At 50.8% G+C, this 26,874-nt stretch overlaps 2 protein-coding genes across 2 annotated transcripts in view; both read left to right on the forward strand.

The window, feature by feature from the left end:
- Nucleotides 1–9,043, forward strand: part of LOC147750844 (uncharacterized) — a 32,582-nt gene extending 23,539 nt beyond the window's left edge. Inside the window, exon 2 of the mRNA XM_086953205.1 lies at nt 8,211–9,043. Within this exon, the coding sequence (XP_086809331.1) occupies nt 8,211–9,043 (833 nt within the window). The remainder of the gene's footprint in view (nt 1–8,210) is intronic.
- LOC147750843 (GLIPR1-like protein 1) overlaps nt 1–26,874 on the forward strand; it is a 462,095-nt gene that overhangs the window by 67,946 nt on the left and 367,275 nt on the right. The gene's annotated exons all lie outside the window — the stretch shown is intronic.

Here is a 26,874-nt window from a genome sequence, read left to right on the forward strand (position 1 = left end):
TACCCTTTGAAACCATGGGCGGCATGATTTTTAACTAATCTAGCCCCTTTGTCTCAATCTAATCCCACTCAGGTAACAATACACCGTTCCACGGCCTCGAGTATCCACCCCTTGAAGACGCATCAACTTGCGACACAAGGTGGGTCCCGTGTAAATATTATAGGGCAATTTATACCAATGGCAAATAGCGTTGTAAGAAGGTGTCCATTACATGTTAATCTTTTCTAGATAATACTGAGCACAGAGAGTAACGTTTTTTAAGAAGCTGGCACCGTGTACGATTGGAAAGCTAAAAGACACCAACATTTTGGAAAACAGCATTATTTTAAACAGGTAATCTAAAAAACAACAAACGAAACTGTTACACTTAAATAAGATGTCAGTGAGGCAGTGTAAGAAATTAAATGGAATAATGAATGATAAAAATAAAAAATTCCTCTCCATATAGATTTCGATCCTGCATGACCGCGCATGACCCTTTAACAGTGGTATGAGAGGAAGCAATAGAAAAGAAGATACCAGACACTCAGGTAACAATAGGGTTTTAAATAGATAGAACGCATTTACATAGAGAGACTAAAATGTTTTCGTTATTAGTAATCTTTTTCTGCAATATAAATTCTTAGAAAAACAACAAACTATTTTTCAGATCAGCCTAAAACCTTATGATGTGGAGTTCGAACATTCAGAAGAACTTCGCAAATAACATGAGACAAAGGTAACAACTAATATAGAGAGTAAAATAATGAATCTCTAAGGTTATGAAGTGGGTGAGTTCAGACGAAATATACTGAATAAAAATGAAATTGTCTCATCTGCCAATGGGCTCTTTATGTAGAGGGGTTCCTTCTCTGGCGGTATACAAATATAATTTCAAAAGCACACATGGTAATATTGGACATGTGGACCTCCGAAAGTAGTATAGATAAAAAATGAGGCTAATAACGTGCTAAGAAATTTTATATGTTATGTAAGACAAGAGACAATTGAGCATGCCTCTAATTCCAGGCCTAAGAAATGTTTAAAAATACAAAGATGTATAATCAATAGAATTGATGCCGTTTCAAGAATCATGGACTGTGTATTTGATGTGATATGTAATGTGAGTTTAAAATATGTCTCAATCAAGCATTGCAATTCTGCGAATTCAGCGTTACACATTAATCAATAGAGCTGATGCCTGAGATAGAACCATGCATGGTGTACCTAACGTGACAAGCAATGAGAGCTTAATAAATGTTTAAATTAAGCAATGTAAATCTACGAATGCAGTAAAAGATACTGATTGCAGTATGTTTACCCACAGGATTTTTTAACCACAAGGCAACCACCCAGTGCCGTTCACTAAGAGAGACCATAAAAACAGTCTTGAAAAAGATGGCATAAAATTGAAATAAAAGCCATCGAAACGCGTTGACGCCACACAAATTGCGCAATCGAGTAATCAAGCTTTTCCTGTATACCGCAAGAATCAAATGTGTCCAGGATTGGGTGTTTGAACTTTGGATACTCGATGTGCTAAGTCTTAATGACAAAATATATTGTCTTTTGTTTGTCTCTCCCCCTCGTTGTGGTTTTATAATTGATGAACTGCATGGAATTGTCTTTTTTTTAAGATCTGTATCTTATGTTTATAACTCTTGTGTGACTTAGAACTGTGATAATTTTAGTAGCACATACCTATAGAATGTGAAATTGTTTTTATTATGTATTTTTCATGTTTTTAACATAATAATAAATTTGGTATAATTTGTTTACATATATGTTTTGTCATACTTGTCCAACGTGAATGTCCAATATTAACATTTGGGCCTGATCAGCTAGCAATCTTGCCAAGGGAAACTTTTTTACTTTACAGTGCCCCAGGACCTTGGCCGGACAACTCCACCAGGCGGTGTCCCTTTTATAAGGCCAGGGTTTTGTCAACAGAAACCAAAAGGAACAAATCAGTTCTCAAGCCTTCTCAGAGAGTGTTTTTTCTCAGATTTATGGTGGACTCTGTCCAAGCGTCTATGAGTCTGCCAATTCGGAAGATGGACAAGATTCGTCACAAATTGCGACAAACAGCCTCCAGATCTTACACATCCCTTCGGCAGCTCACCCGGTTGGTGGGCCTGGTGTCCTCATCCATTCAGGCAATTTTCCCGGGGCCCCTGCATTATCGGGCACTCCAGCACCTCAAGGCATTCCATTTACGGAGATAATTGTCGTACGATCACTCAGTCCTTCTCTCGGCTGAGGCCAAGGAAGAGATTGCGTGGTGGTTGTCCCATATGGAGGTGTGGATCAGTCGGGCGATTTTCTGCTCGGTTCCAGACCTGCTCATAGGATCCGACGCCAGTAGATCAGGCTGGGGCGCCCGGTGTGGGGATTTTACCACCGGAGGCGTTTGGTCTTTGGACAAGCAGAACTTTCACATCAACTGCCTAGAGCTACTATCAGGTTCTTTTGGCGGTGCGCTGTTGGATCCAGGACAAAGTACGATCTTGTGTCCTCCTGAAGATGGACAACATCTCTGCAGTTCCATATGTCAACCGCTTGCGGTTCCTCGATCAAAAGCTTTAGTGAATATAGCAAAGGACTTTTGGGATTACTGCTTGACTCACCACACCTCGGTCACGGCAGAGTACCTTCCGGGCCAAAACAAACAGGTTGCAGATTGGCACTCGAGACATCTTCAGGACTCCAGTCTCTGGAAACTGGATCCTTAGGTCTTTAGTTGGGTGGAAAATCTGTGGGGACCGTTCTTGGAGGACCTCTTCAGGGCTCGACAAATCTAAAAAATCTTACTTGACCTGCAGGTCGAGTGAGTAGACTTTTCTACTCGACCTAACATCAATGCACTCGACCCACACATTGGTTGCATACAATTTTTTTTCAAAACATTTTCAGCGCCAACTACCCTAGAAAACATTGGCCATCCAAATTGTAAACAGCAAATTTTAATTTATCACCCAAATACCTCCCTAAGATGTGTGAGTCACTGAAATAACAGGACAACATATCAGGCACTTACTTGTTAGTGAAGATGATGATGCTCTGAGCTAACCATAGATGTAAGAGTTGCGTTCTTCAGATGCAACGCTGCCTTCTGTCCTTGGAATGCTTTCTGTCTTGAAAAAAGTTTGTGCAACACGACCAATGTACTTGTATCAATCGAGGATGAAACAGACTAAGCCATCAGTATAGCCAGAGATCAAGTTCTTGTTCTTTCAAAATAGGGACAATTTTGCATATTGGACTTGGAAGGCGGTGTCCAGTAATGTGTCATTGTCCCGTTTGCTCTCAGCGAAAGCACTACTGCTCGGGTTGGATGAAAGTGTCAACTTTCGAGCTGTCCACTTGTATTTGCATTACGCTCCATCAGCTTTGAGGCAGGATGTAGCTAATTGTTTTATCAGTTTGTGCTGCCAAGTCCTCAAAGTTTTCGTTTATATTGCTGTAGCTGTGGCAGTGCTTAATTTGCATTAATAAAAGTGCCAGGGTCCTTGTCAGGAGTCCATTGGCTTGGCAGTTTGGGCTGGACTGTTCCCATGAGGCACAGGGTCAAGACTGATTTGCATATAGCCAGTCATGAACTGGGGTGAGGAAGTGAGCTAAAGAACGATGATGGATTCAACCCAGATCTGTGACTGGGGGTGAGTGTCTCAAAAGTAGACAAACAGCTGCTCCAACTTGGCAAATTGTCACATGTATCATGACACACCAAATAGTGAATGGTAAAATAACACAACACACTAGCATTTACTAACTTATTAAAGAAAATGGTGCTGATTTGAACAAAGAGAGTATAGCAATAAACTTAGTCGCTATCTTCTGACTCAGTAACATTCTTGTTTTGACAAGGATGTTTGTGGCCCATAATACGTCTCTTTCCTGGATTTGCTGAAAGCCAATGCAAAACAGCTGGGGTTGGATCAAAAGTGTCTAACTCTGGCCCATCTACTTAGATTCACATTAAAGCAGACATGTTGTCACTTTAAAGGGACGTGCCGAGCTGATTTTTTATTCGGTTCCTGCTGCTAAACCCCCGTTCACATATTGCTGTTGTTGGACTGATGGAAAGCATGATTTCTAAAATTGGAAGGACATGTTTAATTTCTTTTGGGTGTTTTTTCAATAGCTGAGTGTAGAGGGATACAGGCTTATGCAACGTCATCCAATAAAAAATTCACAGTTTAAAATCTAGCCACTCTCCAGAGGGCAGATTGAATTTCTTCATCAGTAAATACCTTTTTGTAGTACGTAACAAGCTCCTCAAATTCTTGATCCCCAAAACCTCTAATCTTTTCAACAGAGTCTGGCCACAAAGTAAAATCAAAAATGTTAAACAAAGAATGCGACTTGCCAGAGATGTGCTTCAGAAACCGGTCATTTATAAAAGAAACAGCACTCTCTATTAATTCTCTTGTGTCTTCCTTGACACTAGTTCCATTAGAGCTGCCTTTTCTAGCAGGCTTTGCCTGTGTTAGTAACAGGACACCTACAAAATTATTATCTTTAAAAAGCAATTGAAATTGTTTTAGTGCTTTTCCTGGCTTTGTTTTCAGCTGTATTAGATTCTGTTGAAGCACCTCAATCCTTCTTGCCACTTCAGAAATAAGACTGTCTTCTTGTTGAAATGCCTTAAATTAAAAAAATAAGGCACTTGCTGAAGCAGCTCTGTGAAGTCTATCATGAAGTGCAAGAAATAAAGAAACTTCTCTGATTTCAGGTCATGAAGCAATCCTTTGGTGGCTTTGTTTGAATATTTATCACTACCAGTAGCAAGGTGCTCAAGATGAAGTACTGTAGATTCCCAGTTTGTCTTAAGCACTGCTAGTGCCCTGTGCTGACTTGCTACCCATCTGATTTGCTACAAGCCACCAACATGTATTAACTGCTCTTCCAGATGATCAGATATCTCTTTAAGTTCCCTTCTACGCTTAGGTGATTAATAATATAGTTTGAAACGTCCTTTGAGCACCTCTTCAATTTTGGATATGTATGAACTTTTTTTTTAACATCACACACAGCAAGCTCTAGATTGTGAGCTACACAGTGCACAACTGCAATGTGATCGCAATTGTCCCATCCTTGATGTGTGAAGACTTTGTCCCATAGCTGCTTCACAGCACCAGCTTTACTACCGAGGTTCACAGCAGCTCCATCTGTATTCAGACCTAAGCATTTCTGGCTCAGAATATCCAGAGATATGCCCATGCTTTTCAGGCCAACTATTATAGCATTTTTCACTCCAGATGCAGTGGAGTTTTTCATGCTGACAATGTCACACAAATGGGTAACAAGGGTGCCTTCACAAACGAATCGTACATAAATCAGTTCTTGTTCCTGTCAGTTTACTCATCTGACAGAACACTGAGGAACCTAGCATTTTCTATCTGGGATCGAATTGTCATTTTTAAGGTCTCTGAAATTGCTATTACAAAGTTACTGAATGCATGATGATTGGTATAATTTTCCAAATTCCAGTCCGGATTGTTCTTTTTCTGCAGTGTCAAAGTTCTGGAAACTTAATAAAAGCCTCACTTTTTTTTGCAAGATACTAGGCTGTATTAAATAAAATGTTTAAGTGCCCGATAATCTTTTAATGCATTTTTGTGATTGATTTGGCTATGCAGGTCTCTTGTGGGTTTTTAATTGCAGCGTCATGTAATATGCATTTTTCATATGATTTGCTCTTGTTGTGCCATTCCAAAGTCTCTCTTTTGAATTTTTCTGTCACACCATCATATAGGGAAGACTTAGGGGGTCATTAGGATAGCGGGCGGAAAACCACCCTGACCGCCATGGAGGCGGAAACCAACCGCCCGCCTGCACCGCGGAGACACTGGCGGCCACATTAGGATCAACCACCACTAAAGACCGACCGCGGCGGTAGCGGGCCAAGCAAAGCCGTCCGACGCGGGCGGTGACGGCCAAAAATCCACAGCGGCGGTCGGAAAAGCTGCGGAAAAGCTACAAGCTGCCGCAAGGACAGCAGACACACTGCACAGGAAATTATGATAACCCCGAGGGTGCCGCGGTCGGAACCGCTGTTACCGACCGCCGCGGTCATACACAGGAGTGAATGGGAAAAATAGCGGAAGAGCTGCAGCATAGACACCGCAGCGGACGGGACATGAAAAACATGGCGGATGATGCCAAAACACCGTATTGATGCCAAACAGTGCACAAATAAAATCAGCCATGACCCCCAAATACATAACACACATACAAATAAAACAAATAAAGCAAAAATTAAAATTAAAACCCTGGACAACTCCCACAACACACCTGACACTCAAAATCCACTTGGACACACCCACACAGCTGAGTATAAAGCCACCCCCCTCGCAAACCTCAATCCTTTGCAACACTCCAGATTAGAAGGCCATACCCCACATCTAACAGAACAGGCAAAAGTGCACAGCACACACACACACCCACCACCACCATCACCACCCCCTTCACACCAGCACTAATAATCCCACTGTACACAACACACCTCACACCTCAACACCATACCCCTGCACCCACACCCCTGCACCCATAAACACCTCAACCACCACACATCATGACAACACAAAAAATGCCCAAATCCACAGAGAGTGAGTTGACAGTCATGGTCAATGAGATTGTAAGAGTAGAGCCACAACTGTTTGGTAGCCCGGTCCAACAGACACCATTAGCCACGAGGAGACAAATGTGGGAAAGGATAGTCCAAAGCGTGAATGCAGTAGGGACCACCCCAAGATCCAAGAAGGAGATCATGAAGCGGTGGCATGATCTCAAGAGGGTTGTCAAGGAGCGGAGGATTAAGAACTGGACGCTGGCGAACGTGACTGGCAGTGGCCCTCCGATCCCACCGAAAACATTCACACCATGGGAGGAGAAGGTGCTTGCCATACTGCTTCCTGAGAGTCTCACAGGAGTAGCCGGGGGAGCAGAGGCTGGTAAGTACAAAAAATGCCAAACAACACACTGAGAAGTACTTCCTTGCAATACCTAAACACCATTACACTGCCCACCCTCACACAACAGGTAGCTAGCCAACTTGCTTAGGAGGCCTGTATGGGGGAGGGAGGCCTGCACTACCACTACCACAATGCCCCCTGTCCCACAGCTGAGCAGGATAGAGGCCTCCCCACCCAGAAGCATGTGTTAGCCATTGCACTGTTCCCTTCACCTAATAGGTATGTAGCTATCTTTCATGTGATGTCTGTCTGTTGGAGGGAGGTCTGCACTACCACTCCCACCATGCCCCCTGGCCCACAGCTGAGCAGGATACAAGCCTCCCCACCCAGAAGCATGTGTCAGCCATTGCACTGTCCACCCTCACCTAACAGGTAGGCAGCTATCCTCACTGGGAGACATGTTTGGGGGTGGGAGGCCTGCACTACCACTACCAGCATGCCCCTGTCCCACACTCCAGCAGCATGGAGGCCTCCCCACCCAGGAGCATGTGTCAGCCATTGCACAGTTCAACAAACAGACTTACAGGTCGGTATCCATCTTGTATTGGAGCACAGTTTGGTGGTGGGAGGCCCTGAATCACCACTCCCAGCATGCCCCCTGTCCCACACTCCAGCAGCATGGAGGCCTCCCCACCAAGGAGCATGTTTCACCCATTGCACTGTTCAACAAACAGACTTACAGGTCGGTATCCATCTTGTATTGGAGCACAGGTTGGGGGTTATAGGCCCTGAATAACCACTCCCAGCATGCCCCCTGTCCCACACTCCAGCAGCTTGGAGGCCTCCCCACCCAGGAGCATGTGTCAGCCATTGCACTGTTCAACAAACAGACTTACAGGTCGGTATCGATCTTGTATTGGAGCATAGTTTGGGGGTGGGAGGCCCTGAATCACCACTCCCAGCATGCCCCCTGTCCCACACTCCAGCAGCATGGAGGCCTCCACACCCAGGAGCAAGTGTCAGCCATTGCACTGTACTCCCTCACTTAAGTGGTAGGTAGCTATCTTAACTCTTCCTGATGTGTGTGTGGGAGACCTGCATCCCGAAACGCAGCAACAATTGCATACAATGCATCGACATCCAACATGTATGAGTAAATGATGTTCCTCTGCACCGTGAAATTATACACAGTGTTGCCATGAATTGTACTACTGGTTACTTCATATTTGTGTAGTGTACAGACAGTCGTTTATACGCAGCTGACACAATACTTGCACAGTGCCCAACAATGACCATTCCCCATCTACTCCACAGGTTATGAAGAACTCACTGCTGAGGACCACACCAACGACCAGCAGATCCAGTCTCCATCCCCGGCACATGGACTCTCAGATGTGGACTCCCAGGACAGTTTGGACGATGAGCTCCAGCCCGGCCCATCTGGTGTGCCACAGACCCAGAGGTCACAGGCCCCCATCCTCTCCACCACCACGTCTGCTGCAACAACAGCGCAGCAGACCCCTGCTGTCACGGCCTCTGCCTCCACCGCAGCCACCACCGTCACCACCGCCACCGCTACTACCACTAGTACCACCAGTAGCACCCTCCCTGTCCCAAGGGATGACCAGCCCACAGCAACTAGTGTGGAGGGCAGGGAGGGAGTGGGTGTACTGACAGTGGCGAGGCAAGAGGTTTGTGGCAGAAGAGCAGGTGGGAGGGCCAGGGCCACCACCAGACCTCGAGAGGAGTGGACACCAGCCCTGGACCACTTCACCAGAGTAGTGGAGGCATACCAAGAGGTCCAGGGACAAAGTGGCCAGTCGGATGAACTGTTAAGGGAGCTCATCCTGCTGATGAGGTCCATCGACAACCGCCTTGGACAGATGGTGGACCTCATGGGCCAGCAAGTGGTGTTGCAGAGGGACAGGCCTGTGTCCCAACCACCACCTCCGTCCCCTCCTGTTGTGCCGCAGGATGACAGTGCACCATCCTCCCCTGCGCCAACAGAGGGGGACGAGTCCCCTGACGCCGCTGGCCATTCAGCAGGCCCCCTACCCCCAAAAAGACCTAGGGGGCGTCCAAAGAAGAGCCTGGGAGTCTCCGGAGGCAAAGCACCTGCCACACGCCAGTCACGGAGCCAGCCGTGATGACAACCCTCTTCCCTACTGCATTGACTGTTTGGACTGTCTTTAGCCAAATTTCCTTGGCAATGTCACCTGTCTGATGGACTGGGTCACCACATCCATGTGGACTCTACTCTTGCATCTCAGCGAACAGGACTGTCAACTCACTACTCATTCCCCACTGTCATGTAAATATTCCCGCACAAATCACATGTCCACTGTCAAAATAAAATACCTGATGCACCAGATTTTGTGCTGTATCGTTTTAGTGCAATATTTACAATGTAGACAATGTCCATGATGTGTCCAAATGATGTACAGTATGTAGTGCATGATTCGTCTGTAGCACCTAGGGAGACACAACAGAACAACAGTCACTGGTCTCATTGTGCCATCACAGGCAAAACACTACACAAAACATACACAAGACACTACAGGCATACTAGACAATGGCCTGCAGGTGTGAACAAATAGGGTCCAGCATACGTTCACATATGGAACGTCAATGTCACTTTTACCACACACAGGTGACTGAACGTGTGCCTGTCTGTTACATCCGCGCCTAGCCCTTCACAACAACAGCAACCACACCACACAATGTATACATTGTACCTCGTCACCCACCTTCAAGTGAAGTAGCGTTCGATGAGCTGCTGGCGCAGGTCTACTCCTTCATCCTCTCCACTGTCCTCATCACTAGACTCTGGTCCTTGAGCAGGTGGTGGCCTTGGTTCCTCACCATCGTCCAGGAGCAGGGGGATCCCCTTGTGGATGGCCAGGTTGTGCAGCATACAGCATGCCAAAACTATCTTGCATACCTTCCCAGGCGAGTATGCCAGTGCACCTCCTGTCCTGTCAAGGCAGCGGAATCTAGACTTCAGCAGGCCAAAAGTCCGTTCGATTACCCGTCGGGTCATGCCATGGGCGTCATTGTAGCGGAAGTCAGCCGGGGTCCTGGGATTCCTGAGGGGGCTCAACAGCCATGGCCGACTGAGATATGCAGAGTCACCTGTGAATGACAAACACCCATTGCAATGTTGCACAGCCATAGTGCAGCAGGTAACACACAGCACACCATATCAGTAGGCATACTCACCCACAATCCATGCACCCTCGGGATGCAGATTCTCCATCATCCGGGGCACCATGCTGTTCCTCATGATGTACGAATCATGCACCGAGCCAGGATACTTCGCACACACATGAGAAATGGTCATGTCTGCAAGGCACACCACCTGCACATTGATGGAATGATAATGTTTGCGGCTCCTATATATGTGCTCCGTCGCCTGTGGTGCCACCAGACCTACATGGGTGCAATCGATGGCACCAACAACATGTGGGATGCGCCCAAGGGGATAGAAGTGATCCTTCACGGCAGCCAATTCTCCTCCCCTAGGGAAATGGATGTAGCGATTCCGATACAGCATCATGGCAGCAAGAACATCCCTCAGCACCATGCTGAACATGGGCTGTGACATCCCTCCAGCGCTAGCCACGGTCTCCTGGAAGGAACCTGTCGCAAAAAAATGGAGTGCTGTCATCACCTTGTATGTGGGTGTGAATGCCGTAGGATAGTGACGGCGAGGCTGCAGGTGGGGCTCCAATAGATCACACAGGATCTACAGTGTTGGTCTGTCCAGGCGGAATTTCCTAATTAATGCAATATTCTCCATGTCCTCCAGCACTGTCAGGTGACGTAGGAGATTTGGCCTCCTCCTAGTTGAGAAGTAAAAATGAAAATGTCAGTGACAACCATCATGAGATGGCCACAGCACATACCATCAATGATGTAATATAAAAACATTGACTGCCTGAGAGATGCATGGCACACCAGGTTACATGGCTGGCCTTTTGATACACACAGAGGGCATACCTCTCCACTGTCAATACACAAGTGCCACAAACACATCGGAGAATGTGAAAGCGCACATACTGGAGATCACAATTCACATGTGCAGGCAAGGTGCAGCAACATCGGCCAATGTTTTGGAAATTACCATGTCTGTATCACACCCATCTGCTGTACCGGTCACACCTCAATGCATCATCTAAACTCTGCACACATCCATCAACACAATGATCACTGTATCAGGAAAACGTTCACTTGTGTGCATGAGCTGTTGTGAATGCACCAGTCTGATACGATACAATGCAGTGACACAAGCCATGTCAAGGTCATCACTGACCCACAGCAAATTGATTTGTACCACATCATGAACACCACCTCAAGAGTGTCAAGCATCATCAGCCATTAACCACATTGCTGCTTGCAAGTTTCCCCATCTGTGCTGGACAGCAATAAAAACGGGTGTGGTCATGACGAGCTCAGCTCGTCATGAGCACAGGAGCACTGTACTGCATGACGAGCTGAGCTCGTCATGAGCATGGAAGGGGCTAAATGCATAAGTAACATGGCAGGGACCACAGAACAAAGTGTGTTACACTGAACGTGCTTCCACCTGTGGATGACATGGAAGTATGGCATTGTGTGTGCAATGATGTGCCCTTCACCATGTTGCTGCTGTGTACTCATACAGTGTTCAGGATTGACATAGCCATTAATGTTCATGAAAATAGCTGTACCTACCGCCTGTCTCCGGCGGTGTGACGCCAGCACCCCCCCCCCATTCACAAGTGCGGAAGCCATTGGCATATGGACATGTGTACATGGCGGTGGGCATGCTCCGCCACATGAATCGCTGTACCTACCGCCTGTCCCCAGCGGTGTGACACCAGCACCCCCCTCTTCACAAGTGCGGAAGCCATTGGCATATGGACATGTGTACATGGCGGTGGGCATGCTCCGCCGCATGAATCGCAGTACCTACCGCCTGTCCCCGGCGATGTGACACCAGCACCCCCCTTCACAAGTGCGGAAGCCATTGGCATATGGACAAGTGTACATGGCGGTGGGCATGCTCCACCGCATGAATCGCGGTACCTACGCCCTGTCCCCGGCGGTGTGACACCAGCACCTACCCCTTCACAAGTGCGGAAGCCATTGGGCATATGGACATGTGTACATGGCGGTGGGCATGCTCCGCAGGCACGTAGGTGGTCATTGGATGATTTTGAATGATGCACCATCGCGGGAGCGCACCCCGGGCACCCGCGGTGCATCACCGCCATGGAGCATTGCCCCCAGCCAATTGGAGCGATGATCGCGATGGCATGATGCACATTTGAAAATCGCGAAAGGTGTGCTCCGCCAGCGCGTAGGCGGTCATTGGATGGTTTTGAAAGAGGCAGACCTAGACAACCAATTGGTGCAGCTTTGCAGCTTACAGACGACCCCAGGGGGCTATAAGTGTGTGGGAGTGAGCCTCCGATTTCCACTGCTCACAGAGTTTATTTCCTGGGACCCTCTCCTGCTACTGCCTCCTGAGCCTGCTGCCTGGGACCCTCTCGGGCTGCTGCCTCAGCCTGCTGCCTGGGACCCTCTCCTGCTGCTGCCTCCTGAGCCTGCTGCCTGGGACCCCTCACCACTCACTTCCGCCACAGGTGTCCATGTCCACAGGGATGGCAAGGACAGAGAAGGTCCGTGCCAGTCCATTCACCATCAAGGAGCTAGAGGTCCTTGTAGACGAGGTGCTGGCACAGCACCCAAGGCTGTTTGGTGGTCCCAATGTCGTGGTAAGTCACCATGAAGGTATCTGTCGGGCAGGGGGGTGTCAGACTTGTAGTTGTGCTGCTGCAGTATATGCCTGAGGGTGTGGGGTTGTGTCAGACACTGACAGACAAGCTGTCTCCAGGGCGAGGGAGTGTGTGTGTCACAATGTCACTATTTGCCATGCCTGCTCCTGTTTGTGTGAGTGGGGAGTGTCACATTGTCAGCTATACAGAGCCACCGAATGTTTGCCATGTAGGTGCCAGGACAGTAATTGCTTGTGTGAGTATTTCTGTGTGCCCCTGTTGTCTGACTCAGTGTGACCCAGAGAGTCGGACCAGTGGCTGCCCACACATAAGAAAAACACCACCAGACTTACATGTTCCTTGCACCAGTTCCTTTCCACTGAATATTACATATGCCACATCTGTGCCCTGTGTAATTGCAGACTTACACACTTCTGACGATGCATATCATGTTGATGCATCTTGCATTTGTGAGATTATCCTGGACCATCTACGCCACAACAACGTGCATGCAATCACATCTCTGTGGGCCATGCTAAGTGCCCTTGTGAGGGGTCCCCCAGTTTGGGAGGGAGGGGGGTTACAATAGGTCCTGAGTCTGGGTCTTGCTACTGTACTGATTGATGTTGGTAACTGACATTGTGGAACTGGTCATTAACACTTCTTTTCTCTCATACATGCAGCTCAAGGTAAACCAGCGTAAGGCCGTGTGAAGGGCCATTGCGGCAAAGGTGCGAGCCCTGGGGGTATCCAACCGCCGACGCACACACTGCCGCAAGAGGTGGGACGACATCAGTCGGCTTGCAAAAACCGTGGCTGAGATGACATTGGGGATGCTACCATGCACAGGGCGTTTGGCACGGCGCAGCATGACTCCAGTAATGGCACGCATCTTGGCAGTGACTCATCCAGACCTGGATACACGTCTGAAGGAGCATGGCAAGCAAGGCAGGGCTGGTGAGTATCTGGGGAGCGTGACTTTTGCTTGGAGTGGATGCATGTTTACAGGGCCTGTGGCAGCGTTGAGCCATGTAATGTGCATGTGTTGCTGTGCTGTGCTGTGTCATGTGAGTGGCTGCTGTGTTTGTATCAGGTACTGTGCCACCCTGGCCTTACTGAGCAGATCCTCCCTGCTGTAATTTCCCATTGCTAGATGTGTTGGGATCCACATGGTCATTCAGCGTTGGGATGGTATGGGTGAACTTTTATGGGGTGAACCGCAGTGTCCACTTGCTGAGTGTGAATTTATGTATGCCGACTTTGCCTGCACCATGATCGTTGGTGCCCCAACATCTGCAAATCATGTGCCCCAGATAACCACATGGTGCTTGCTATGGCCAACGTGGCTTTGGGGACTGTGATGTCCTAATAGGTGTGTGTGTTGTCCCCTCCTGTTCCCTGAAGGTCTGTTACTGGTAACAAGTGTTGTACCCTCATCATGTCCCAAGGTGTGGGCAGGCCAAGTTGTGTGTGTGGAACACTTCATCTACAGGCAGGGTGTAGTGCTGTGTGACATCAACATGGCTCACTCATGGCAGATATTCAGCGTTGCAGGCACAGTTGTGGTCTATGTTGTGTGTTGCTGCACAGGGGGTGGTGGTTACCATGTAGATTTGGGCCTCTACTGTAGTGCATTGTTTTGAATTCGTGTGATCAGATGATGACACTTACACAACCCTGTATCTCTCTCTCATGCAGATTCGCAAGAGACCAGTGAGGAACATGAGCCCGAACCCAGTGGTGCCGAGAGTAGCACTACAGCTGCAGCGGAGGCCAGTGATACAGAGCCCACCAGCGCATCTCAGGGAGACAGAAGTATGCAGGAGGAATCCGTGGCTGAGACACAGAGTAGCACTTCATCTGATGCCAGCGGGGATGCATCCATGCTGGCAGGCACAGGGGATGGGGAGTCTGCATCATCATCTACCACCCAGCGGCCAGTGCCCAGCCTCCCATCCACTTCCTCCGGTGCTGCCCGTATCCATGTCACTAAGAGGGGACGGGTCACATTCACACCTGGCACCACTGCCCCTGCACCTGTCCCCCCTGCTGCCCTCACTGCAGAGTGTGTAGAGCTCCTGCGCCAGCTTTGTGTGGGCCAGACCGCCCTGCTCATTGCCTTCAGTGACCATGACAAGAAATTAGGCCAAGTGGTTGCATACATGGAGGGCATACACTCTGACGTGGGTGGGCTACATCGTACAGTCCAGGCGTTGTCATCCACAGTGACGTCAGCCCTTCAACAGGCACATACACCCATTGCAGCTCAGGTGACTTTGTCCATCCCCCAGTCAGTGGCCACATCAGGTGACAGTGACCACGGTTCGCCTGCGTCACCAAAAATATACAGCACAAGGAGCACACAACATACCCAACCCAGGCAATCCCGCCCACAGACACCATCCCCACTGAAGAACAGGACCACCCCACAATGCACAGACAAGAGCCAGTCAGGGAAGATCAAGGCCAGGCGATCAATGAGGCAGACATCAGGCTCACATGCCGCAGAGGCATCACCGGCAAAAGACTCTCCTGTCACTGAAACTTCACACAGACCTACACATGCAGTGTCTGTGTACATTGAGGAGGTGTCACATATAAGGGGTAGACCTAGGAAGAGCACAGGGACACATCCACCCACCACATCTACCCCAATTCCGAGTCCATTAAAGCAGGTGGAGGAAGGCACTGTAGAGACCTCCCCTGGCACAAAGCCAAAGCAGGCCACTGTCGACACCACCCCGGGCACTAGGTCAAAGCAGGCCACTGTCAACACCACCTCTGGTACTCGGGCAAAGCAAGGCACTGTCGACACCACCCCTGGCACAAAGGCAAAGCAGGGCACTGTAGGGGGTACACCAGGCAAAGAGGGGAAGGAGGTCCTGAGGCGTAGACAGACCAAGCGTTCCGCAGGATCCAGCACATCACCAGATGTAGTGCCAGTGTCTGCACCTGATGTGGGACAATTGGTGTGTGTGCCTGTTGGGTCATCCTCACTTCCCATCAACCCCAAGACAGGGAAGCCAATTCATATTCCCAAAAAGTGGAAGGGCACCCCTCCAACCTCTCCCACCCACACTGTGTCAGAAGTCTGCATGACTCCACCTCCATGTGCCACTATGCCACCTGGTCCACACAGCCCTCCCGCTTGCCAATCCACTGTTAGCCCCACATCACCTGGGGCTCTGTCACCCCAGTTAAGTGGGCCTGCTGTCACTGACATACAGCCAGGTCCAAGTCTGCATGACTTCCAGGAGTGAGTTGACATCCCCCTCATGCCCCTGTGCCTCATACAGGTGTGCTAGTCCTGACCATTGTTTACTTGCATGGACACTGGCCCTGTTGCGCTGCTGTGTTGGCCTCTTCCCTGCCATGGACACTGGCCCTGTTGCTCTGCTGTGCTGGCCTCTCCCCTGCCATGGACACTGGCCCTGTTGCTCTGCTGTGCTGGCCTCTCCCCTGCCATGGACACTGGCCCTGTTGCTCTGCTCTGCTGGCCTCTCCCCTGCCATGGACACTGGCCCTGTTGCTCTGCTGTGTCATTCTCTCACCTGTGCTATGGACACTGGCCCTGTTGCTCTGCTGTGTTGGCCTCTCCCCTGCCATGGACACTGGCCCTGTTGCTCTGCTGTGTTGGCCTCTCCCCTGCCATGGACACTGGCCCTGTTGCTCTGCTGTGCTGGCCTCTCCCCTGCCATGGACACTGGCCCTGTTGCTCTGCTGTGCTGGCCTCTCCCCTGCCATGGACACTGACCCTGTTGCTCTGCTGTGCTGGCCTCTCCCCTGCCATGGACACTGGCCCTGTTGCTCTGCTGTGTCGTGCTCTCACCTGTGCCATGGACACTGGCCCTGTTGCTCTGCTGTGTCGTGCTCTCCCCTGCCATGGACACTGGCCCTGTTGCTCTGCGGTGTTGGCCTCTCCCCTGCCATGGACACTGGCCCTGTTGCTCTGCTGTGCTGGCCTCTCCCCTGCCATGGACACTGGCCCTGTTGCTCTGCTGTGTTGGCCTCTCCCCTGCAATGGACACTTGCCCTGTTGCTCTGCTGTGCTGGCCTCTCCCCTGCCATGGACACTGGCCCTGTTGCTCTGCTGTGTTGGCCTCTCCCCTGCCATGGACACTGGCCCTGTTGCTCTGCTGTGCTGGCCTCTCCCCTGCCATGGACACTGGCCCTGTTGCTCTGCTGTGTCGTGCTCTCACCTGTGCCATGGACACTGGCCCTGTTGCTCTGCTGTGTTGGCCTCTCCCCTGCCATGGACACTGCCCCTGTGGCTCTGCTGTGCTGGCCTCTCCCCTGCTATGGACACTGGCCCTGTTGCTCTGCTGTGTTGGCCTCTCCCCTGCCATGGACACTGGCCCTGTTGCTCTGCTGTGTCGTGCTCTCACCTGTGCCATGGACACTGGCCCTGTTGCTCTGCTGTGGTGGCCTCTCCCCTGCCATTGACACTGGCCCTGTTGCTCTGCTGTGTTGGCCTCTCCCCTGCCATGGACACTGGCCCTGTTCCTCTGCTGTGCTGGCCTCTCCCCTATCACTGTCTCCTAACACTGGCCTTCCTGTTTGTGTTTCACCTGTGCATGGTATATAGCATTTTTGCATCATTTTGAGACTTCCTGTTGTCTTCTATTGTTGTACCGCTGCATCTGTGCAACATGTGAATAAATACAGTTACTTCTGGTGTGTGTTTTGTCGGTGTCCTTGCTGATTTCAGTTCTGTTTCTGTTCGCATTTGATTGCCTGTGCACCATGCTCAATGTATCACTTCAACATTGCAAGGCTCTTTGCAGCCATCATAATTTTGGGCAGGGGTGACAGGGTCTTAAGTCCATTCTGAGCCTGCAAATTGTGTGATCTGTGATGGCTATTTTACCTGGTATGCAGTCATCTTGTTAGGGATTTACAGTTGTTGCCTACACTGTTCACATGTCTGGTTGGGGACACTGCCAGCACATGGTGTGATGCCGTGCAAATGTATCAAAGCTCGCTGGGATATGTAATGTAGTATGTGTGTGGATTGCTTTCTGTGTGCCCAGCCTTGTATGTGTATGGTCATCTTGTGTTGGGCCTTGGTCCTGGTGCCATGGCCTACATGAGATGCGTGGTGTTGGGCGTAGCAGAGGTGTGCAGTGGGAAGGGTGTGAGTTTGTAGTGGATGTGTGTGTGCCCCTGTGTTGTGTGAGACACACATGTGTCACCCAGGAGTTGTATGCCTGTTGTTTATTTTGTCTTGCCCTGGGTAGAGGATTGTATGCACTTGTGTGAGCTGTTTGTAGTGCATTGTGATGTGTGTTGGTGTGTCCATGGTGTTGTGTGTGACTCCTCCTTGTTGTGTTTGTCAGTTTTGGAGTATACAAAGTGTGTGTGTTGCACATCAGTGTTGTGTTTGTTTGATCCTCAATGTGTCTTGGGTGTGTTTGTGTAGACTGTGTGGCCCTGCTACTCCACACTGGCGTTGTGTTTGTGTTTGTCATGCATTGCAGGCACATGGTGGCTTTGGCACTCCTGAATGGCATGATGTGTGTGGTTTTGGGCCATCTCCTATGTGTGCCACTTGTGCATGCCCATTGTGGGTGTTACGTCCCTCTATTTGTGTTTGTCGTACACCCCTTACATGTCTGCTACTGACATGCAGGCTGTTTGACTTAGATGTCAGCTTTCCATGTTTCCATGTGTGTGTGCCTAGCCATCACTTCATGTGTGGGCTTGTGCTTTGTGATGCAGTTCTTGGGCCATAAGTGTTGTTCCACTCTGGACATTGCCCCAATGGTTTATGTGTGCTGTCCTTGTGCTATTGGTCATTCCGTAGTGGTCATGTGCACTTCCGCTGTGTGTGCTGGCCAGTGCTCTGGTGGAGGTGGCTGTGCTCTTGTATCCAAGAGTGGTGCATGTGTAGTTGTTGTGTTTGATGTGTGGATGTAGGGTGTGGTATTGCTTCAGTTCATGGGTGTGGTGTTGTATTTTTGCAGTGCTGATTTGTGGTGTGTGGTGCAGTTGTGTTAATCATGCCTGTTCTGCAGACAATGCTTGTCGTGCATGCAGAGCTGTGTGTATGTGCCTGATCTGCATTCCCTGATGTCTTGTGGTGTATGTTGATTGAGGTTTCATGTGCATCTGTGATGGGTTTGATGTGGCTGTGTGTGTTGGTCCACATGCACTTCTTGTGTGATTTGTGTTATGGTGTGTGTGTGTTTTGTTCCTGAGTGATGTTGTTGTGTACTCCTGTTGTGTGTGTTCTCCCATTGATTTTCCCCAGTTTGGCTGACAGGGTATGTGTGTATATGTTGGAGTTCAGTATGTGTTCCTGTATTGTTTGTGTGTTTTTGTGCAGGCATCGGTTGAGGCATCCCTGTGTGTGTGTTGTGTTTGTGGCTACACCCAGGGTGTGTGTTTGTTTGTGTGTGTGTGTGCTGGCAAGGTTTGTGAGCCTTGAGCATGTGTGGCAGTGGTCTTGTGTGTTCCTTGTCCGCCACTCCTGCAGTGGCTGTCTCCCTGGTTGTGTGTTGTGTGGTGCAGGGAGTGTGTATTGTGCTTGTTGTTGCAGTGCTTGTTGGTGTGCATGGGAGTGGACGGGATGGGCACCTGGCCTGTGGGTTGATTGGGTGTGTTGCTGTGTGGTTGGGGGCTGTGTGTCCCTGTAGTGTTTGTGGCCTGCCCTTGCCTTGGATTGGCCTGCCTTCTGCATAGTGCGCATGTGTTGACCGCGGCGGTGACGTGACCTGGACTGGGACGTTGCTGCTGGTTGGCGGTCGATGTGTGTCCCGGATGCTGAGGGGTGCCTTGTTGTGAGGTGGGTGATGTGTGGTTGCCCTTGTGGATGTGTTGTGTCCCCCAGCAGGGTGTCTGTGTGGTGATTGAACCCTGTGTCGGCCTGTGTGTTGTGTGTTGCATATGCCCGACATCCTAATGGACCCCTTAGTATTTGCGAGATGAGGTCATTTCCTGCAAACTCCACAATACAAAACTTTAGATTTTTTAACACTGGTCTCGATTACAGCTCCTTTACTTTCCTTTTCCTCAATCACTGCCCACTTGAAATCTTCAAGCCATTTCTGTTGTACAACTCTCTGTCTTTTTGTTTAATCATACTCCCTTTGCTTTTGGTGAATTTCTTCTAATGAGCTCTAGTGGTTTTTCCCAACCACATCCTGATGTCTGCCATTGCGGCTGCACTCTCTGCCTGTAGTCTGCCTTCTCCTCACTAAATAGCCAGCACTGCTTCTGTCCGTTTTGAGCTAGAATCATTGCAAAAGAAAAAACAATACCTATAACTAATTTTAAATAACAGGAACTGTGTACAAACTACTAACTTTAAAGTCTTAACAATTTTGCTTTCCATAATTAATTAAGATCCTGGCTACAATTACTCACTGCAAAGATGTGACTAGTTGGGTATGGCTTACTCGTCACAAGTCATGAGATTCGGGGTTCCATTGAAAGTAAGAATCTGGATTTTTTATGCTATGCTCCCAAATATTTACTCATCATTGGCAAATATTCCATTCAGTTACATGAATGTGCAAAGTGCTCTGAAGTAAATATTACGTGGCACTTCATTAATGACAAAAGCTGTGTCTGTGACTAATGCAGAAGCGAGCCTATGGGTTTAAGTGATAAATTGAATCATATTTGTATTTTGAACACGTGACCATAAATCTAAACTCTTTTTATCTGAACAAAAAAAACGTTGATAGGAGTTTAAAAGGTTAAAACATCGTAACAAAACAGCCAAGCGCGTCACTCTTTCAACTGTACTGGAACAGAAGGCCCTGGCCAGAGGTACACACCAGGATCCACTCACGCCCTTGGCATTTTTGCTTAGAACCACAGTGCACTGCATTCTAGAGCTATAATTTTAATTCACTTCAATTAAACCACTTACCATTCCCTACACTAGAAAACATTATCTGTAAACTGACACTCTCAGGTTCGCACAAAAGCACCCCAATTTGGAATGCGCTTCTAAGCCATAATAATGGTACTGAACGATTGCGCAAATTCCAGTAACACAACCAGTAGTTTCAAATGAAATATAGGTACTGGTACTCACTATCCAGAACCGGTCCGCTCTTGAGAAGTGCTGGTACTCTCCTATTATATGTTTTGCAAGATGGGTGTAGGGTCTATATTATATTATACCTTGCTTAACGATTTAACTAAAGTCAGAACTGAAAAGAAATCCACTGAAGCTTAAACTTAAATGGCTTCCAGAAGGACAGAGCACAGATGAACTCTATCTGCTGCACTTAAAATGCACCAAACATTAAAACATTATGAAAATGGCATAGGTATGTTCTACTACACAAGGCCATCAGAGAACAGTCACCATATGTCTTCCGCAAAAAAAGCAACAAGGAACAAACTAAACGAACAAAAGCAGAGTACATATACATTCTTTGGAGGGGTTGAATCCAAGGGTTCCAACAAAGGAAGTGCTCCGATGGGCTTCCTTCATGATGGAATTGTTTGATGAAACAACCTTTTCATCATCACTTGTAGAGTTCATTAATGAAGTGTCCCCAGGAACTCTCACCAACATTCTGACATGACACCATTGTCCTACTACTCTCACAACTTTTCCCCTGATTTTCATGCTGCAGACTAGGTCACAAAGCGTTAAAAAACCTTTCCTCACAATAGGCTTTGACCTTGCAAATTTCGGTAATGTTTGAAATGTGACTAAGAGCTACCCCGGATTTTTCCAACCTGGATTTGCACTTTTCAGATGCCCATTTCCCAGATGCAGAGGACTGTCAATGGCCAATCGTCTATTTATTTAAAAATTAACAGTGGCTTAATGAAAGTGCACCAAAATGACTGGGAGGTCCTATTTCATTTCAAGACTAAAGCATTACATTTATCACTGTTGGAAATCTTTTGCTAAGCAAGTTTTTCGGGATGACTAATGCAATGACGTAGGCAAAACTGCTGGGTCACATGAACACAAAAGACCAGAGTTGTGACTGGGTGAGGATCTTTCACTCTATTACCCACCTCCTCAGACTAACATTTTTTCCAAATAGGCGCAGAGTTAGTTTGATTGTAATCCATTCACCCATTTTTTTTCTGTTATAACTGATTTTTACAGACATACAGATAAATACGCAGTCAAAAAATCCATTTGCCGGGGCGTGGCTTCGAGGGCGAAGATGGCGGACGCGGCTCTGTAGAGCTCCTGCCGGCCCGATCCTTATCCGCTAATTTATCCTTGCCCTACCTCCTCTTCCCCCATCTCTGCTAGTGCAGGAGTTTGCTGGAGTCCGGTGGATCCCGGTGGTGTGGTTCTTGGAGCTCCGGACGCCCGCTGGCGCGACCATCGGGGGCCGTCCATGCTGGGCCTACCTGCCGCGTGGTGAGCCGGGGCCTCGATTTTTCTCCTCCCCGCCGGGAAGCCCTGAGGCCGGCTGGGCGTCATCCATCTCAGTCCGCGCCGCCGGAGCGGAGTCACTGGAGCCGAGAGACTGGGGCTCGTGACCATACCCTGTGGAGTGGGGTCCCGACGCATTGGTGGTGTGGACCAGAAGTGTATCCTGATCAACCTGCCCTGACGCTCTCGTGGGGCTGCGGCGTTTCCAGGGACGGAAGATCTGGTGGCGCCAATCCGGCGATTCAGCCTTGGGCTCTTGTCTGGTGGTCCCTGCGCCTCGGTGGAGTGTGCCCCCCCCCCTGGGTCTGGCCTATCTCTTGACGAACTGGGGCGAACTGGACCCGAGGAACGGCGGTGCCGTGGACGTCCCGGCTGCTGCCTGCTTCCGTGGGGTGACCCATTGCGAGTGTCTCTCGCCGGACTACCCCGCCGGCGGCCATGACGAGAGGCGAAGGCGGTCTCAATACAGCCACTATGGACCCATCGAGAAGTTCACCGGCCCCGGGAATGGTGCTGGGGCGGCCGGAGGGAGTCAGGCGGCGGGCCCGGACAATGCAGCGCTGCTAACGGCCATCACGCAATCCCGTGACATGTTGGATGCGAAGATCGGCGCGGTGGGCGCCGATGTGATGCTGCTGCGCCAAGACCTCCGCAACGCGGTTGCTCGCATCACAGAGGCAGAAACCAGGGTCACGACGGTGGAGGGCGATGTCGGTGCCCTGAAGAAGAGAGTCGCCGACCTGGAGCAGACGCAGCGGGGCCTAGCGCTCCGTGTGGAGGACGCCGAAGGGCGGGCGCGGCGGAACAATCTGCGCTTTGTGGGCTTTCCGGAGGGATGCGAGAAGGGGCCTATGGACCTGTTCCTTTCCCGGTGGCTAGAGAGCTGGTTGCCCCCGGACGCCCTGTCAAGCTGTTTTGTGGTAGAACGTGCCCACCGCGCCCTGACACAGAAGCCACCGGCCGGGGAGCGGCCTCGTCCGATCATTGCTCGGATCCTGAATTACCACGACAGGGATGCCATCCTCCGGGAGGCGAGACTCAAGGACACCCTGCTGTTTGATAATTGCAAAATTATGATCTTCCCAGACTATACCAAGTTGGTTCAACAGCAGCGGCACTCTTTTCTGGCGGCCAAGGCCAGACTCCGGGGCCTGAAACTTCAATACTCGTTGCCATACCCGGCCCGCCTCCGTGTCATCTACAATTCGAGGACCCACTTCTTTGACACTCCGGAGGCTGTCTTTGCCTGGACAGACGAGGCGGTCCAGCTTCGTCCACACGTCCAGCCGGGGCTGCACTCCGGCTCCTCCCGCAGTTCATCTCAGGAGCGGGGCGGTCAACAGGCCAAAGGGAAGCGGCACCGCAAGTCCCGTTCGAGGCGGAGGTCCCTGTCTCGAGACCCCCTTTTGGGGGACACGCAGCCGGAGACGGATCACTCTGGCGGGGGGTCGTGACTTCTGTCCACTGACCCTTGACTCTTGCATCTCTATTGTGGCCACCTGCTGCGGCGGCGACCTGCTGCACGACGGTCCGGACCTTATCTGGTGCAGTATTACTTGGCCCTTACTGGCCTAGCTGGGACTCCTGTGGACAAATGCACTATATCTTGCACTATTATTGAATGTGCTTATTGATGGGGGGAAGGATGGGGCATGTTTTGTGGGCTGCTTCCTCCTGTTGGGGTTGGGGGAGGTTTTTGGGTGTGTGCTTGGTTGGTGCTAGGGGGGTTGTGTGGGATCCATTGGCATGCCTAACTTTTGGCGCTCTGTTTTGTGCCTGAAATACCCTATGCCGCGACAGATACTTCATTGTTTCTTGAGGTATTGGGGTGGGGGTGGGGGGTTTGGGGTTGTTTGGTGGCGTGTTGGGGGGGTTGGCATTGTGGGGGTTGTGGGTATCGGGGTACTGTTCGTTGGGGTGCACGTGATCTTTCTGACCTATGCTACTGTGGGGTTTTGGGCCTGGGCCGGGGGCCGGGGATTGTGGGGTTGGATGAGTCGTGATGATGGTTGATGTCCCTCGTTTGGCGCCTTCTGGCGCCTCCATGCATGTTCTTAGCTGGAATGTCCGAGGTCTCTTGGATAAGATTAAACGGGGGGCGGTACTTCGCTGGGCCAAAAGGGATCTTGCAGATGTGCTCATGCTCCAGGAAACACACATGCTGGGTACGAAGGCCCTCAGTCTCCAGCGCTTTGGCTTCCACCAGGTGTTCCATGCCGGGTTTGCCAGGGGTTCCAGGGGGGTGGCCATTCTTATCCATAGGCGGCTGGCATACACTCACGAGCGTCAGTGGCTCGACCCCCAGGGGCGCTTTGTGTTTATTCAAGGGAAGGTTGGTGCGGAGCCCGTGGTGTTTGGATGTGTATATGCTCCCCCCCCCCTGCAATGGGCCTTGGCTGAGCGGTTATTTGCCTTATGGGCTGAACTGCCCGACTCCTTGGCGGTGATTGGTGGCGACTGGAACGATGTTGTGGATGTGGCTGTGGACCGACAGCGGAGGCCTGGGGTGGCACCTGTCCCCCCTCCTACGCGGTTGGGGGCTATGATGGATGTACTGGGATGGGCGGATGTGTGGAGGCATTTACATGCGGAGCTCCGCGAGTACACATACGTCTCGGCGGTTCATGGCTCCCTTTCGCGCCTGGACTATGTCTTCGTCCCGAGGGCTTTCCTTGCCAGAGTGAGGGGGGCGGCGATTCGACCTCGCGGGCTCTCCGACCATTCCCCGGTAGCGGTCCAGATAGACCTACATAGAACGCGCCAGCCCTTCAGATGGCGGATGTCCACGTGGCATCTGCAGCGACCTGACTATTCCCAGCATCTTCGTGGCGCTATCGTCCAATACTGGCAGGACAATCTTGCCGTGGGTGTGGACGCGGTGACTGTCTGGGAGGCCATGAAGCCCACTCTGCGAGGTATTGATCTGGCATGGTGTGCGTCTGCTCGTCGGGCTCGGCTGGAGGGCATAGCCGCTGCGGCGGGGCGGGTGGAAGAACTAGAGGCTCGCCACAGAGATGCGGCGGATGAAATCACCCTGCGACGGCTCCTGCAGGCGCAGCAAACACACTCCTCGGTCTTATTGAACGAGGCTCGCCAGGCGTGGCTGGCCACCCGTAGCCGGGTCTACCAGTGGGGCGACAAGTCATGCACAATGCTCCATCGGCTCTGTCAACAAACCTTGCAGCCCATTACGCTCCCGGGCCTCGTTGATGCCGCGGGTGTGGCAATTACAGACCCGGCCACTCTTGCCACGAGCTTCGCGCACTATTATGGGCGTCAATATGCCTCCCGGGAAACTCTCTCCCCCGCTGCTATTGCAGATTATCTCACATTGGTCCCCCCAGCTGCTGTGTCTGATGAGGTGCGTGACGCCCTAGATCTCCCCCTGACGGCTGAGGAGCTCGGAGACGCACTGGGTCAGCTGAATGTGGGCAAGGCACCAGGACCGAGCGGCTTTCCCAGTGAATTCTATAAGAAATTCCATCTACAGCTCGGGCCGCACTACCTGCGTGCATTGGAGCTGGCGCGAGAGCGGGGCCGCCTCCCACCAGACTGGCGTCATGCCGAAATCGTCGTGTTCGAGAAGCCGGGAAGGCCACCGGACCGCCATGACTCTTATCGGCCTATTTCCCTTATCAACTTCGAGGCCAAGCTTCTGGCCAAAGCGCTCGCGAATCGCTTGCTTCCCCATATCTCTGCCCTTGTTCATCCTGATCAGGCTGGCTTTATGCCACGCCGGACAACACGGCACAATATACGGCGGGCGCAGGCGGCGATTGATGCTATCGGAGCTTCGGAGGGTCAGGCGGCGTTGTTGCTGGCTGACATTGATAGCGCCTTTGATTCAGTCAGCTGGACCTTCCTCTTCACCCTTCTACCGCTGCTGAACCTCGGCCCGGTCTTCATCTCATACGTTCGCCTGCTCTACACTGAGGTTACAGCCTCGGTGCGGATTTCGGGGGCGGCCTGGGCTCGATTCCCAGTGACTCGGGGCACGCGTCAGGGGTGTCCGCTTTCCCCCTACCTCTTTGCGCTGGCCATGGAGCCGCTGGCAGCCAGGGTTCGCAATGATGCGCTGTATTGTGGCTTTGTCTGGAGCGGGGATCATGCGGACCGCATCGCCTTGTATGCGGACGATGTGCTGTTCTTCATGACCGACCTGCAGAATACGGGCCCGCGGGTTCTGGAATTGATGCAGGGCTTTGGTCAAGCGTCGGGGCTCTTCCTTAACCCACACAAGTCGACCCTATGGGTGCTGGGTGGTGGCGCGGTGGACTTCCCATGGGCTGCGTCCCTTCGGATCGCAGTGGAGGGAGTGAAATATCTGGGAGTTTTCCTCTCTGCCTCGCCCACGGAGGCGTGGAGCCGGAACATTCAACCGGTTTGGGACCGGGTCCAGCTGGACATCAAGACGTGGACACGTATGCCTCTTAACATTTACGGTCGATCGGCCATCTTTAAGATGGTGGCCTTGCCCCGTCTCCTTTACCAGCTGCAGAATCATCCCTACCCGATTGATCCGCAGTGGTTTCGCAGTGTTGACTCTGTATTGAGCAGGTTCTTGTGGGCTGGAGGTGCCTCCAGGGTGGCGCTCTATTACTTCCGTACGTGCTTCCTCTCTACTTACTGCGGCGGCTTGGCTACCGCGGATATGCTGTCCTACTATCAGGCCTCCCATCTCCTGGTGCTCAACGAGTGGTGGTATGGGGACCGCTGTGACCCGGCCTATGCCCTGGAGCACTCTCTAATGGGCGACGCCTCCCTTCACACGTTGTTGTATTCGGCCAGGAGGAGGCGGCTGCTCCCACGAGTCACCCAGGTGGTTTTTGCTGTCTGGCGGAGGGCCCTGCACCGCATG

Source organism: Lissotriton vulgaris, chromosome 1_1 (assembly GCF_964263255.1).
Source record: "Lissotriton vulgaris chromosome 1_1, aLisVul1.2, whole genome shotgun sequence".
NCBI classification, from domain to species: domain Eukaryota; kingdom Metazoa; phylum Chordata; class Amphibia; order Caudata; family Salamandridae; genus Lissotriton; species Lissotriton vulgaris.